The following is a 14,582-nucleotide window of genomic DNA, read 5'->3' on the forward strand; positions in this document are numbered from 1 at the left end:
GACAAACCAAGAGAGGAGCAAGCAGCAAACACATCCCAAACCCACAGCAGAAGGAAGAGCCACGAGGGCAGCAAGAAACAAACACAGGGGAGCAACCAGGAGAGGAGCAAGCAGCAAACACAGCCCAGAGCACAAGGGAGAGCCATGAGGGCAGCAAGGAGCAAACACAGGGGAACAACTACGAGAAGAGCAAGGACGAAACACAAGGGACAAACCAGGAGGGCAGCGAGCAGCAAACACATCCCAAACCCAAAGCACAAGGGAGATGAATGAGGGCAGCAAGGGGCAAACACAGGGAACAACCAGGAGAGGAGCAAGGAGGAAACACAAGGGACAAACCAGGAGGGGAGCAAGGAGCAAACACAGGGAACAACTACGAGAAGAGCAAGGAGGAAACACAAGGGACAAACCAGGAGGGGAGCAAGCAGCAAACATCACGACAGCAGAGGGAAGGTTGCACACATTCCCCAGCAGGCTGAGCATACCACTGTTCCTGTCCCTGAGGTGGTCAACTTCCCGCACAGTATTAATTGAGAGATTGTTTATGACACTGCCAGGAGTGACGTAAGGGTCAGTTTCGGGGTCGATGTTTGGATAACCTTTCCATGGCTCACCAGGGCGAAACTCTAGGAATACAGATGCAAGAAAGAAGCTTATTTTCACCATATTTTTAAAAAGGAAACAGCTGTCTAAACAATACATCTCCTAATGACTGAAAATCCGAAACCCTTTAAGCATTTAATTTCCTTGATTTAGCCATCACTGTACTAATTTAATTTCTGATTTCTCTGGCAGACACACTTCTCTCTGTACAGTAAAGCTGCCGTTCTCCATTTCCATTGCTGAGAACACCCCTGGTGCCCTCCTGCACTGGCTGCTGCCCCAGGAGGAGGTGCCCGGGCACGGAGGGAGGGCAGGGCTGTACCTGGGGGCCAATTAACACTGCTAGAGCCATTAGGCGATTTGGCACGGGGCCAGCCATCCCCAATGGAGCCGGGAGGACTGGCTGGGGAGTTACTGCTGTTCAGGAAGTCGTAAGGAACAAACGGAGAATCTTCCAGCCTAAAACCACTTGAAATAGCACCTGATGGGAAAAAAAAAAAAAGCAAAAAAAAAAAAAAGCAGTCAAATATTTTTCATGGCTGGTTTTTATATCCCTATATAAATACATATAAAATCATGCCCTTGTAAATCATTCATGAAATATAGAGCAGCACACTGTCCTCCTGTGATGCCAGGTTATACTGGAGATCATACAGGAGTGATGAATCAAAATGAAATATGTCTGAGTAATTCAGGAGAAAACTATAAGAATAATCCCCCATGAAACTACTTCACTAAAACAGTACATATATTCAAAGAAACATGTTCAACTCAAGTAAAGCATTAATTCCAGAGGTAAGAGCATTCTGTGGGACCCCATTTGACTAACAGGGCTCTGTGGTGGGAGAGCTCATGAAAGAAACAGCTGCAACAAGTGAAGGATCTTTAGCAAAGCTCTGTGGATTCTATTCCTGTTCTTGGGAAGCAAAAAAATTAATTTGAAAACCCCTGAGACAGAGAAAGGAATGGTTTAAAAGTTACCAGACAGCAAAGCCAGTTCTGAGGGAACCAGGGATTGCATGAGATAGAGAGATTCCTGCTCTGGTCAGAAAACACCTGCAGGTAAAGCAGCACCACCACTGCCTGAGGCAACAGTGGGAGGGGTTCAGCAGGGCAGCTGCAGGGAATGGCACGACCAGAGGCAGCTCAGAGCAGCAAAGCAGCTGATGCCCCTAAAAATACCCCGACAATCTGAGACTGAACGGTAACAGGAGACTGGGGACATTTACAACTATCTTTAGACACAGATTCTTGGGCTATAGACTCGAATTTTAACTGGATGATTTCAAGCAACTGAAACAGCTGAAATGTCATATGAATCTTGATTACTGGAATGAAACACGAAGCAACCAAGTTCAGCTCCTCTAAAACTAAGGACAGCAATGGTACCAAGTCTAGCCCTTGTAAGCTCTTCCCAATTTTAGAATGCAAACACAGACATTCATAACCAAAACCTGCCAGTAAAAATGTCAGCCATGCCCAGAATGTGGTAAATCCCCCAAAATCACCTTAGGACAGAAGGGTGGTGGGAGCGAAAACTTGAAAACCAAGCTTTTGGCTCAAAAATATACGAAGCATTCCACTGGAGATTAAGGTAAAGCTAGTAGCAATAGTCACAGTTACAGAAAAGTCTGGTTAAAAAATGAGTTCTGTAGAACGTTTCTACTAATCTCATCACAAGATCATTCTGTGAGCACAGTCAGCAAGCTGTGGCTGCTGCGGCAGACAAGCAGCGAGCTGGCACAGACAGCACAACAGAAACTGTTGTGTGTAACACAGGAGTGACAACCCAGCCCAACCACCACTGCAAGGCTGCAGTGACCCCAGAACCCTGAGGCCAACCTGGGGTCACTCCCTGAGCACTGTGCTGCCCAAGGAGTGCTGCACATACCATGTTTGCTGGAGTTCTGATCTAGGGATGTGTTCATAGAAATGCTGTCGACTGTAGTCCATTTCCTCAGCCGAGACTGTGGCTCTTTAATACTGCTCATATCCAGGTTTACATTCAAGTTTGAGTTCATTCCTGAAAGCACACACAGCTCATGAGACAGAGCAAAGCTCTCCCAGGGCTCCTGGCCACTGCTGCCCCAGAAAGCACTGAAGAGCACGTTACCATGGTTATGTCATGCTTCAAGTCTCTGCTGCTGAGGAACGTTCTAGCACTGAAACCGGGGAACTCTCTGCACACAGAAGCTAAGCTGAGCAATGCAAAGCACTCCCAAGTTCTCAGCTCATGTCCTCATGCAAAAATGTCAGTGGAAGAAGACATTAGGAAGTTAAGAGAAACTAAAATGTAAATACCTAAAAGAGGGGGCAAACAGAACTGCTCTTGCCCTGCTGTAGCTGTGGTCTGTACCTCAGATGTTTCTCTGCCAGAGAATCAAGACAATGCCAACCCAAATCTGCTCAAATACCTGGAAGAACCAGGCTCTTCTGGGCTTGGACAACGTGCCCACATGTTTGACCTTGCCATGCCTGCTCCTTTCCAAGTCTGTCAGAATCCTGAACTCACAGCTCTACCTGGTACCCTTCCAGCCCTCCAGATCTGTTTACTTCTTCTCTGAAAACAAACACTACAAGAGTTTAACTTGGGAACACAGACACACAGGGAACTTCTCAAATGTCTCCTAGAAACACCTTCCTTCAGCACTGGGAACAAGGGCTTCCTCTTCCTCCTAAGTGCACATTCACAGCCATAAAGAAACTGGTTTACATTTTGAGGGGGTTTTGTTTATTTTTCTTAAAGGCATGAGCAAGAGTTGGTGGCAGAAAAGCCTCCTCTTGAAATGCCTCAGGAAAAGTGCTTGGAACAGGATGGAGTTTTATAAAATATAACAACTATCAATAGGTCAATCAGAAAAAAAAGGGAATGTCCAGCTGATCCTGTTTCTGACACCTCCCTCTGGCATTTTGCTGTTGTCAGAGCAGTAACTCTGCAGCACAGCAACCTTCCTTCTACCTCTGGAGGAGCTGCAGAGACCAGAGTTCTGAGAGAAGGGGTAGAAAGGCCCCAGGCTGGCAGAGGGGCACATCTGTGACCAGGCCAGTGCCAGCCCCAGCAGGCACAGCTCTGTCACAGCTCTGTGTGGGATTGTGTGGGCTGAGTGATGGACACCAGTCCCTGGATATAATCCATCATTTAAACACTTCGCAGAAGTAATTCTTCATATCCTACTGTGGAAGAGTTTCTATTAGTTATATAGTTATACTATTAGTTATAGTATACTCAGTACTAGTTATTAGTTATATCAGCTATACTCACTTAAAGGTTGTTTTTATTAATAGAAATACTTAATTCTATAATGAACTGGGATGTGAGTGCAGAACTGGTCAGGGAGAGAAAAGGATGCTCTGGGTGAGTATCTAGTGAATCCTGACAAATCCCTTCCCTGAAATGGAAACAGAACCTCCTTGCTCTCCTTGCTGGGTCTCCTGACACTGGAATGGGAACACAGAGAAAAAACAAACCCAAGAATGTTCCAGGAGAAGCTGGGCAGGGTGAGCTCCCTCTCACACAGCCACACCACCACGCTGCACTGGGAGGTGACACCAGCCTTCCTCTGCACTCCATTCTTCACTAGGGGGGAAGAAATTCCAGCAAATGTTTCTCCTGCCCTTCAGCCTTTATGTGAGCACTGAGGGTGGCTCTGTGTGCTGAGCAGAGGGACCCCAAACCATTCCAGACTCCTGAGGGATCTCAAAGCAACCTGACACGCCCTGCAGGCTCCTGAGCCATGGTTCATGTGAGAGAGCAGCTGTGGGGCAGTGCACAGCAATTCCAGCTCCAGGAACGAACACAGAGGAGCCTGACCTGGGCAGGATGCAATCCCTCAGTGCACAGTTTGGTGAGAAAGTGAAATATGCCTTTCCTTAGGACTAACACGGTGTGTCAATGGCTACAAAACTTCCTTTGTATGCCTTGCCCTTTGAATGAAAGCAGAACTGGACATTGATGCCAAGCATCACCAGCAGCTCTGAAGCAGCAGCCTGGACCTCAGGCTGGCCCCAAGCCACCCCAGTGTGGCACTGTCCTGGCCAGAGCCACTCTGCCTGCAAGCACAGGGACCCAGCTGCATATCCAGCAACAAACTGCCCTGCAGAGGCCAATGAGAATGCAATCAGCCCAACAGAAATGGCCCAATTAGAATAATAAGAGAGAAAAGCAAAAATGAAGGGGAGGAAAGAAACGGGGGTAAGGAACAGAGGTAAATGGTAAACAGCTGTAGTAAGATAGCATTAAAAAGGGACCTAAAGTAAGAAGAAAATATACAAGCCTGGAATTTCTGAAGTAGAAATTGGACAGAAGCCTGAAAATGTAGGGAGAAAGAAACAGGAGATGTTTGTATTTATAAATGTTCAAACATTTTGCCTAATGAGACAACAATTCTTTAAAAATGCAAAGCCAAAAGCTTTCTTTCCTGGACAAAACAACTAACAGGCAAAGTGACTGTTCTACCTTTGCAATCCTAGAGCCATTGAAAGCATTTCTGAATTCCCAATAAAAATGCCTACATCAATGGATTCTGTGCATGGATTCTACTTCTTCAAGTCCTTTAGCTCCAGGGATGAGGACTTTGTATCACCCTGGGGATCCAGGAAACAAAAGGAGCACCAAAAGGAGCCTGTCATTCCTCAGGACTGTAAAGTATTCTGCACTGAGACAGGGACACTCACTGGGAATGAGTGCACTTGGGGAAAAGTTATTGGTGAGCAAGGGTAACCCCACACAGAACTACGACTGCCACTAAAAAGGGAAGCACTGACAGGGTTACAGTCATTTTCCAGGAGGAGGCACGGGGAAAAGTGGGGCTGTGTGTCACACAAACACAGGCTGACTGCAGGGCACCCACCTATAGGGAAGCTGCTGAATGCATTGATTGGTGAGGGCCCTTTCTGCAGCTCAGGAGTAGTGTGGGGCATGACATTCTCGAGGAAGGATTTCATGGAGGGCTGATGGAGTGACTGCTGTTGAGAGGGTGGAGTTTGCTGCTTCATTAACAGGTTTGGATCAAGCTGACGGGACTGTTGCATCATCTGTTGCTGCATACTAAGAGATCGACCCTTTAAAAAAACAGAGCAGTTACAACACCAATGAGCAAAAGCTTTTCCATGTTCTGAGAAAGAGAAATGCACCTCTGTGCCCTGTGCACCCTGCACAGCCATAAGCCCAGCACCCAGTTCCTCCTCTAAAGCTCCATCCACCCCTGCACACTTCAGTGCGAGTCACAGCAGGAAATGCAGCTCAGGATGAAAAGCAGCTCCCAGGAGAGCCTGAGAGGGGAGAGTGAGGAGTTTCCTTACCTGCTGCTCCTGCTGCTGCCGACCCCCTGAAGGCACACTCCTCTGGGGCTGTGCCTTCTGCTGCTGAGCCAGCAGCCGCTGCGAGACACACCAGGGTTAGAGCAGGACAGACACAGCCCCTGCCACCCGCAGCCACAGCCAGCACCAGCTCACCTGTAACTGGGAGATCTGAGAAAGCTGGTTTAACTGGGACAGTTGATTCAACATGGCTACCTGTTGTGGGCCAAAAAGTGGGCTCAGGCCACCGCTGTTTGGTGCATACTTCAGTAATGATACTGGAACCTGCAACACACACCAGGGCCAAGGGCAACTGTCACAGCTCTACTCAGGCCAGAATATGAGAATACTGGAACCTCTGGTCAACACATGCCTGGCTTCATCAAGCCAAATGTGCTCCCAAATATTTACAGAATAAATATCAGCAGCACCAACAAACAAGGAACAATTTTCTGAAGCTGCATTTGGATAGTTCATACACAGAGTGCTTTCTGTATCACTTACCTGAGGGGATAGTAATGGAGGAGGCACTTGAGCACGTGGATTAGGCTGAGATGAATTAAGAGGTTGTGCTGGAGGCTGCTGCATGCTCCTGGGCTGTGCTGCTATATTCCCAACACCAAACACACTGGGATTGCCATTCTGGGGAAAAGATGGGCAGTCAGTGACAGAAAACCTCTTCTGCTGCTTCTCCCACCCCACACATTTCAATCACAAGTTAAACAGGTATCAATTACACGAGCAGCTACAACATTATATCAAAAGGCATTAAATGCAGTAAGTAACACACCAAGGATATGCACACAGCCTTACCTGTCTAACAGAATTCAAGCTTTGCATACCCAGCCCTGCTAGGGAGCCCAGGGCTTGGTTAGGTAGTGCATTATTTGAAGGGGGAAGCTTCATGTTTTGATTGGACATAAACTGCATGTTTTGGGACTCGTCTGCTACAATGCCATCCTGATGGGACAGACAAACCGAGGCGCAACAACCAGCCAGCAAGCAAGCAGAAGGGAGAAACCATTGCAGGAGCAGAAGGGAAGAGTCACAGGACAGTCCAGCACCAGCAGGAGATAGGCAGAAAACAAAAGAGATCAGGTTAGTCATCGGCACCGCCAAGGCCTACAGAGAGCGCTTAGTACAGTCATCAGTGAGTTAACAAGAACAGATCTGTGTCCTGGACTAACCAGCCAGCCCTCAGCCCCCCTGCAGCGGGTCAGGAGCACACAGCCCACTGCCCAGGACACAGCGAGGGAGCTCAGCAGTGTCCCCAGACAGACCCCACCGACCTTATCGAAGTAAGGACCGCGATCCATGGAAGACTCTTTGGGAATTTGGGGACGAGAACCGGGGCCTTTTCCAACCACACGATTGTAATCTCCCACGCCCAGGCCGTGCTTGTCCATCTCCATCCTCTTGTCCTGCAGTAACCCTGGGCACAGAGAGCTGGCTGCACACCCTGGGGGCTCAGCCCCAGCCACACCGACACCAGCTTTGTGCTGGGGAGCTGAGCTGGGGCAGGACAGCCCTGGACACACAGCACCTGAGCTGTGCACAGCCCTGGACACACAGCACCCCAGCTTTGAGAGGACACCCCAGGTACCAATGCTCGCACACATCTGAGACGTGGAATCACCACCAACACACTTTGCAAGGCTTCACGCAGTAATATCTGTCAGCTTGCTCTTAAAATCAAGTATGTATAATTGTTTAAACTTGCAGTAATTTAAATATCCCGCTTGTCATTAATACTGAAATCTAAAACCCAAAAGACTATGAGCCCCAAAGTGAAAATACCCAATTTTGAAGTGGAATAAGGAGAGAGCAACTACACTAAAAACTACAATTAGTTTTAGTTAAACATTCTATCATCACAGTATACTGTAATTAATGTATTAAGAATTATTTTTCATTTGCTAAAGAAGTAACAGTAATTGGAATCAAATAAACTGTAACTGCTCCCAAGTAATTTTATACTCAGGTTTAAGCATTTCTAAAATAACTGTGCAGTATTAATTCAGTTCTTAGAACGGAACACGTGTTTCCAAGAATGAACCCAATGAGCCCGTGTGGGATTTGGTGTGTTTCTGTTTATACTCAGTGGAGGTGCCCAGAGGGCAATCAAGATATTTATATTACAAGGAACAACCCCACCACACCCTGAAAACATCGTCTCATGCCAGTTTAACATATATAAATATGGATAAGCTTAGTTTGATATGTGGCCAATATTCCTATAGCAACCAGGTGATTCTGTGTGCAGCATTAGTCACACACACAAATACTCTTCTCTGCAAGGACATTCCTTTTCTTTAGGGAAATATACACTTAACTACATATAGCTATATATACACTACATATCATTTGAAAAATGTAATTTACAGAAGGATATAAGGTAAAAGAGAGTATGGAAGAAAAAGCAATAAAGCCCAGCTCAGTTCTACTGCTCTTACCTCCAGACATGTCCATCTTATTGCTCTGTATGGTTTCTTCTGGTGATTCTCTCTGAAGTAATAAAATAAATCACAGTTATTTATTTTTTAAGATAAAACAAAGAGATTCCTGCACACTATTACAATTCAAAACTGCAAGAAAGAAAAATCAAGACAATCAGATGCTATTTTAAAGCATTTCCTCCCTTCAGTTCCTATCCAGTCAAGAACACATTCCCTCACCAGAACTCCTAGTAAATGCCGTAAAGCATCAGGCTATGGGATGAATACCTGGGTAATGGTTACAAAACCACTTCTCCTCAATAAAGAGGTCTTTTTGCAATGAGAATCCACAGAAAAGGGATGGCTGACAGGGGAGACAAACACAAGTAAAGAGAAAACCAGGATGAAAACGAACACTTGGCAATTGAGCATTTCCATGTCTGCACATTGCAACGAGCCCTGTGGAAAGGCAGCAAATCCAGACAGAGACAAATACTTACTGAAAAACTGAGATTTGTGAATTGCTTAATGAATGGATTGATCCATGTTTCATCTTGCTTATTTCCACCTTTCATTATTCCCTTAAAAACAGAAAGGAATTCCTGTGATACTCAGATCTGACTTTAATTACATCAACACGTGTTAAGAATGAAAATTAAAGTGTAATGTGCAAGTGCAGTAATCCCTTCTGACTCAGCCTTCAGAAATGACTGCAAGCCTTGCCCTCAGCTGCTCCTCACCTTCGTGGGCATTTTCTTCATGTAGGGTGGCCAGTTCAACGAGGGGTTAGCTTCTTGTGAGGAACCGCTGTTCCACATTCCAATCTCCACATCCTCCTCTTCCTCCCAGCTGGTCTGACGACTGCCACTCAATGGCATGTCATCTCCACACCAACTATCTTGCATAGATTTAGGCCCTGGTGGTGGAAGAACCCAGCAGTGAACACTGCAGCAGCAGCAGCTCCACCAAAGAGCCTAGTGCAAGGTAAAAACCCCTGGAAAATACGAAGCTTCCAGAGAGGGATTTCAGCCTTGCCAAGCACACTGAGAGCACTCACCAGGCTTGCTTGGAGGCTGCTGCCCCAGGGCAGTGTTTCCCCAGCCAGAGGTGCCTCCTGCATCGCTGACAGGCTCTCCCCAGCTCGTACCAGTGTCCATGGGCTTGCCCCACGCTGCTGTCCCGTTATCCACAGTGGTGGCTGGAGCAGGAGGCTCTCCCCAACCTTTGCAAAGCAGGGGGAGTTATTGGCATCGTTCCGAACAGGGTTTTAGAGCTACCTAAAGAGACTCAAGTGTTTTGCCTTTTCTATATGCTTAACATACAGTAAAAAGCATGTGAGCACATATTTTTGTTTTGTGTGAGGGTCATTGTTACAACTGCAAGCTGTTCCTTAAATAAAAGTAATGACAAAAGCACAAATTCTATATTTACAGAATTGCATTCTGATAATGCAAATTTCTAAGATATTAAGCTAAGAGCTGCTTGTTACATGTAACTGACCCCATTTGGCACTTGAAAAAGAGATACAGCACAAAATAGTTCCTATATCCCATAAAGTTCCTCTGCAAAATCATTATTAACTGCTCATGAAGCTACAAGACCAGAAAGTCTGACACCAAATCCTTATAAACCCATCACCCCTAATTCTGTCCTGCAGAAGCTCAATGTGCTTCTTTTTTTTTGAAGGCTCATTGGCAAAATTAAATTTTATCTGGTTTAGAATAATTTAGGAAAGTATTTCAATCCTCAGACACTATTTTAAGTATTTTCTCTGTGTTCCCACTCCCCAGAACTCAAGCAGAGCTGTTTAGCCCTTATTACTGCAGTTATTTAAAACTGGAGCAGATCTCCAATCTGTACAAACACATCAATGCTCTGTGACAATGCTGTTCATTTCTTTAACAAACAGAAATTGTACTTCATTGCCTCTCTGCCGTTTCCACTCTGAAACTAAAATATTGTTCTAAGAAGCAAGACTAAAAAGGAGCTTTACAGTCAATAGAAAATACAAATTTGGGTAAAAGGCAGGCTTACCAGAACCCGAGCCGCTCTCCTTGCTAGACATGGCACTTGAAGACAGTAGTTGCGGGTGTACCTGTGCTTGCTGGTCTGAACTGCTGCTACTGTTAGGGACATTTTTATTCCACATGTTCACATTTTTGTAGTTGTACTTGCTGGGATCACCCCAAGCAGAGGTTCCATCATCAATCTCCATCTTGCGGCGAATGGATTCGGGGGACGGCTCCTCCCAGCCCGTGGGCTCCTCCTCCTTGGCTGGAGCTGGCATGGGCCCCCCCAGCCAGCCGGACCCCGGGGGCTTGTTGGTGGCAGACGGGGCTCCCCAAGAGCCAACATCCTGCTTGTTCCACTCAGGAGAGCTGGCTGGCTTTGACGAGTCCCCCCAGACTTGAGGCTGACTGGATTTCGGAGGGTCTCCCCAGCCCTGGCTCTGATTAGACTTCGCAGGCTCATCCCATCCTGAAGAGTTGCTTGGGGTCGCATTGTTGCCTCCCCAAGTAACAGAATTTGATTTACCTGGCTCATTCCAACCAGACACCGACCTGTCGCTGTTGCTGCCTCCAGAACTGGATTTCTTTGCCTCACCCCAGTGGTTACTTCTGGAGTTTTCACCCCAGCTATCACCAGCAGACACTGCCCAACCCTGGCTGGCCTTCTGTCCGTCTCCCCATCCCTGCTTCATCTTCGGTGTGTCATTCCAGGATGACTTTTCTTCTTTGCCACTTCCCCACGATTGATTGCTCTTGACCATTACTGTAGCAGCAGAATCTTCTTCCCACCCCCCTTGGCTGTTTGACCCTTTGGAGTCTCCCCACCTTGTAGCAGACTTTGGATCTCCCCACCCCGATACAGATGAGGTATCGTTATTATTAGGGCTAGGTCTATCCACACACCCCCCTGAGCTGGAAGTCTGTGTCACAGAGCCCCCCCAGGCCTCTGTCCCATTGTCAGTTTTCCTTTCACCCCTCGGTGACGTTTCGGTGTCCCAGGCAGTGTTCTGTTTGATTGGAGTCTGTCCCCACCCGGAGTTGGAAAGGACGCGCGGATCTAGGTCAGTTCTGTTCACTATGCTTTGGAGTAACGTGTGCTGGTCGACTTTCCTCCTCTCTCGGTTCTGGCCCTCGGCAGCCGCTCTGTCCTCGTGGCAGCCGGCGCTCTCCGAGCTGCCCTCGCTGTCCCCCGTACCTGTTTTGGCCCACGTGCTGCTCTGCTCAGCCATCTGGGAGGCAGCAGAACCCTGGCTGCTCAGCTCCTCCTCCTCAGTAGACTTCCATCCGTTTGTAAACTTCCTGCTGCTTCCATTGAGGCCCTCGTTGGAATGCTGATTGCCGGGCAGTTTGCTCCACTCCCCGTTGGGGATGTTGGTGCCAGTGCTCTGTGCAGGGCTGCCCCATCCTCTTCTGCTCCCGCCAGCATTCGCACCGCTCCCGTTTCCCCAGGGCATGTTCTGGGAGCCGACTGCCCCTGCCTCCCACACCCCTCCGCCTTTATTCCCGTTGATTTGAAAGTTAGTGCTGCCGGGCCCGCTGCCGCCCGGCTGCATTAGAGTTGCATTCACAGTGTCACCATTAGCTTGGCTGTTTGGGCCTGGACATTTGTCTCCAGAGTAACTAGAACCATAGGCACCCCAGGTAGTACCGTAAGAGCCGCCAGTTTTGGCCTCACCGTTGCTCAGGTGAGAGATGGAAGTGCCGTTTGCCACTGGAGAGGCCTGAATCTGAGAATGATTCATTGTGCTCACGCGCCAGGCCCCGGGCCCTGCAGTGCTGGGCAGCTCGTTCATCTGCACCGAACCAGCAGAGTTTGGTAAACTAGAGGTCATAAAGTTAGTAGTGTTATTTGGTCCATTCATTTCAGTGTTAAGGTTTTGAGGTTGTCCACTGAATGAAACATTCCTTGTACCATTTACTTCAGAATCACAACTTTCCTGAAGGCTTCCCCAGGAACCGTGGGCCGAGCCACCCACTTTCGAGTTAATACTCTGGCTGTTGGCCATCTGACCTATGGTACTGCACTGAATGCTTGTGCCAGGACTCCCACTCCCCACGGACCCTTTCAGGGCATGTCCACTGTTCTCCAACACGGACCAGGCACCATGGTTGCCATTTGAATTCAAAGTGCTTGGATTTAACCCTCCATTTGATGAAGAGCTTATGGTGCCCCAAGCATTCATTCTATTGTTGCTACTTTCAGATTTGCTGTCAGGAGCATCCACAGAAACTTGACATGTGCTTATTATGGACCCGTGGGATAACCCCCAGGGCCCATTAATACTTCCATTGCCCACATTATTGCTGTTGCTACCAACCACAAACTTATTCTGCGCCCCGTGGCCGAGGCCGTTGCGAATGCCGTCGCCCTCTCCTGCCGCGCTCCCTGAAGCCATGATCACGAGGTTGCGCTCCGACCCAGAGCTGGAGGCAGAGTCAGTGTCCATACATTCTGAAGTCAGCTCTGGGTCACTGCCAGTGATTGATGGCCATGCTTCTTTGTCAGAGCCGTCTACGATAACTTTATCCCAGTTTGTGCTGGAGTCGCTATTTGAAGAGACTGGTCCCCAGTGAGAATTTTCATAATGGGATCCTAGACCACTGTGGTTCAGATCTAGAATGAAGAAGGAAAGCCCAAGGGCATTATTATGAGTTTAGTGTTATTACTTAATTAAGCAGAAAAGGGGGGGGAAAAAAGTATAAAGAGATTAAGCCAGGAATTATTTTGCTTACTATTTTGCTTCTGTTATAACTACAGTCATGGCAAGTGACAGATAAAGCTTTAAGTACAGCTGCCCAAAGGCTGCCACGCACAACCCAGAACATCTACCAGCATGCAGAGCTGCTCTCACAAAAACCTCAGAAAACTTTACACTCCTAAAGGTCTTTTTCTTCCAGAAAAACATTTTTTAAAAGGATATTCTGTATCACCACATACAAACTATTTTCTAAAACACATATAGGTATTAAAAACCACAATAGTAAATAAAACCTGAAAACACACCGGAAGGCAGAAATTCCAAGAGGACATGGCCCTGGCCCAGCAGTACCAAGTGCTGTGTGACAGCAGCCAGAGAACACACACCTTCCCACCCGTTACAGACGTTGTATAGGAGCCTTCAGTACAAGTTATTCAAGGTATTTTCCTTTATACAGCAACAGCTTGGCACAAAAAGCACAAGACCCATCTGAAATACTGCTTTCAGAATGCACAAGCCTATTTTTAATTAATTTGTCATCAATATCAATATTACTGATCCTACAGTGAAACAGAACTGAGTGCAAGGCCCTGGCTCCCAGAGCTGGAGCAGCACAGAGCAGGGATCACCCACTGCAGCTCAGCCCTGGCACTCAGCTGAGCCTCCCCTGGCACACCAAGGTGAGGAACAAGGATGGGGGCCCAGCAGTTTGGACCAGGAGGAGTGGCAAAGCCCTTGGCAGGCAGGCAGAGTGCTGTGATGGTGTGTGACAGCTGCACGGTCCTGGAGAGCCACCACCACCCTTGGGAGAGCCAGGATTTGGCTGAGCATAACCCAGGACCTGCCCATTCGGGTGGCACCACAAGAACACTGCCATGGCTGAACAACTGCCCAACAAACGTCAAGGTTTCAGCTCTCACTCCGGTATTTTAGAAAAGGACATTTAACCTGTACTAAGGCACTGATCAAAGAGCTGTGTGCACTCTGGGGAGCGACAGAACCAACGGCACAGAACAAGATCCTGATCACACAAACACCATCCCAGGAACAGCGTCCCTTTAAAGCAACACAAAGGCACACACAGATGGCAAACAGCCTGGATTCAGCACTGAGAGATACAGGTTAGGACTACAAGTCACAGGGAAACGGTAAAACAAACTCTGATTTGCACAGCAGCAGAACACATGAAGAAAGCTTGTGTTTATCCCAATTGTGTTACCCGAATTTAGCTGCAGTTTGTGCACAGCTGATCCACAAGCAGCACGCAGTGATTAACTTCCACTCAGCTGATTTCTCCCATTACACACAAAACTACTTAGACCAACAGTCCTTCCCCTGCACATAAACTGTTAGTGATGTCTAGCATGAGTTCTGGAACATTCCTACCTGAACCTCCCCAGCTCGGGCACTTCAGAGACCAAGGATACAAACACTGAGCAAGCAGATACCAGCTCTGACTTTCTGTATCTGGCAGGGACCACAGAACACCCTCAAAACTGAAAAATGACATGTGACAACACCCTGCATTTGGTGCAAGC

At 47.6% G+C, this 14,582-nt stretch overlaps 1 protein-coding gene across 3 annotated transcripts in view; it reads right to left on the reverse strand.

Moving 5' to 3' along the window:
• The window catches only part of TNRC6A (trinucleotide repeat containing adaptor 6A), a 42,093-nt gene that overhangs the window by 4,195 nt on the left and 23,316 nt on the right, over window positions 1–14,582 (reverse strand). For 2 of the 3 annotated variants that reach the window (XM_059484136.1, XM_059484135.1), the window contains 14 exons: window positions 10,371–12,959; window positions 9,394–9,558; window positions 9,077–9,252; window positions 8,837–8,917; window positions 8,355–8,406; window positions 7,191–7,333; window positions 6,715–6,861; window positions 6,406–6,543; window positions 6,058–6,186; window positions 5,905–5,982; window positions 5,454–5,664; window positions 2,495–2,626; window positions 926–1,084; window positions 486–626 (listed from right to left, as the gene is read on the reverse strand). In XM_059484136.1, the coding sequence (XP_059340119.1) occupies window positions 486–626; window positions 926–1,084; window positions 2,495–2,626; window positions 5,454–5,664; window positions 5,905–5,982; window positions 6,058–6,186; window positions 6,406–6,543; window positions 6,715–6,861; window positions 7,191–7,333; window positions 8,355–8,406; window positions 8,837–8,917; window positions 9,077–9,252; window positions 9,394–9,558; window positions 10,371–12,959 (4,341 nt within the window). The remainder of the gene's footprint in view (window positions 1–485; window positions 627–925; window positions 1,085–2,494; window positions 2,627–5,453; window positions 5,665–5,904; window positions 5,983–6,057; window positions 6,187–6,405; window positions 6,544–6,714; window positions 6,862–7,190; window positions 7,334–8,354; window positions 8,407–8,836; window positions 8,918–9,076; window positions 9,253–9,393; window positions 9,559–10,370; window positions 12,960–14,582) is intronic. The other variant, XM_059484137.1, reaches the window with a different exon arrangement.

Source organism: Ammospiza nelsoni, chromosome 17 (genome assembly GCF_027579445.1).
Source record: "Ammospiza nelsoni isolate bAmmNel1 chromosome 17, bAmmNel1.pri, whole genome shotgun sequence".
In the NCBI taxonomy this organism is placed as follows: domain Eukaryota; kingdom Metazoa; phylum Chordata; class Aves; order Passeriformes; family Passerellidae; genus Ammospiza; species Ammospiza nelsoni.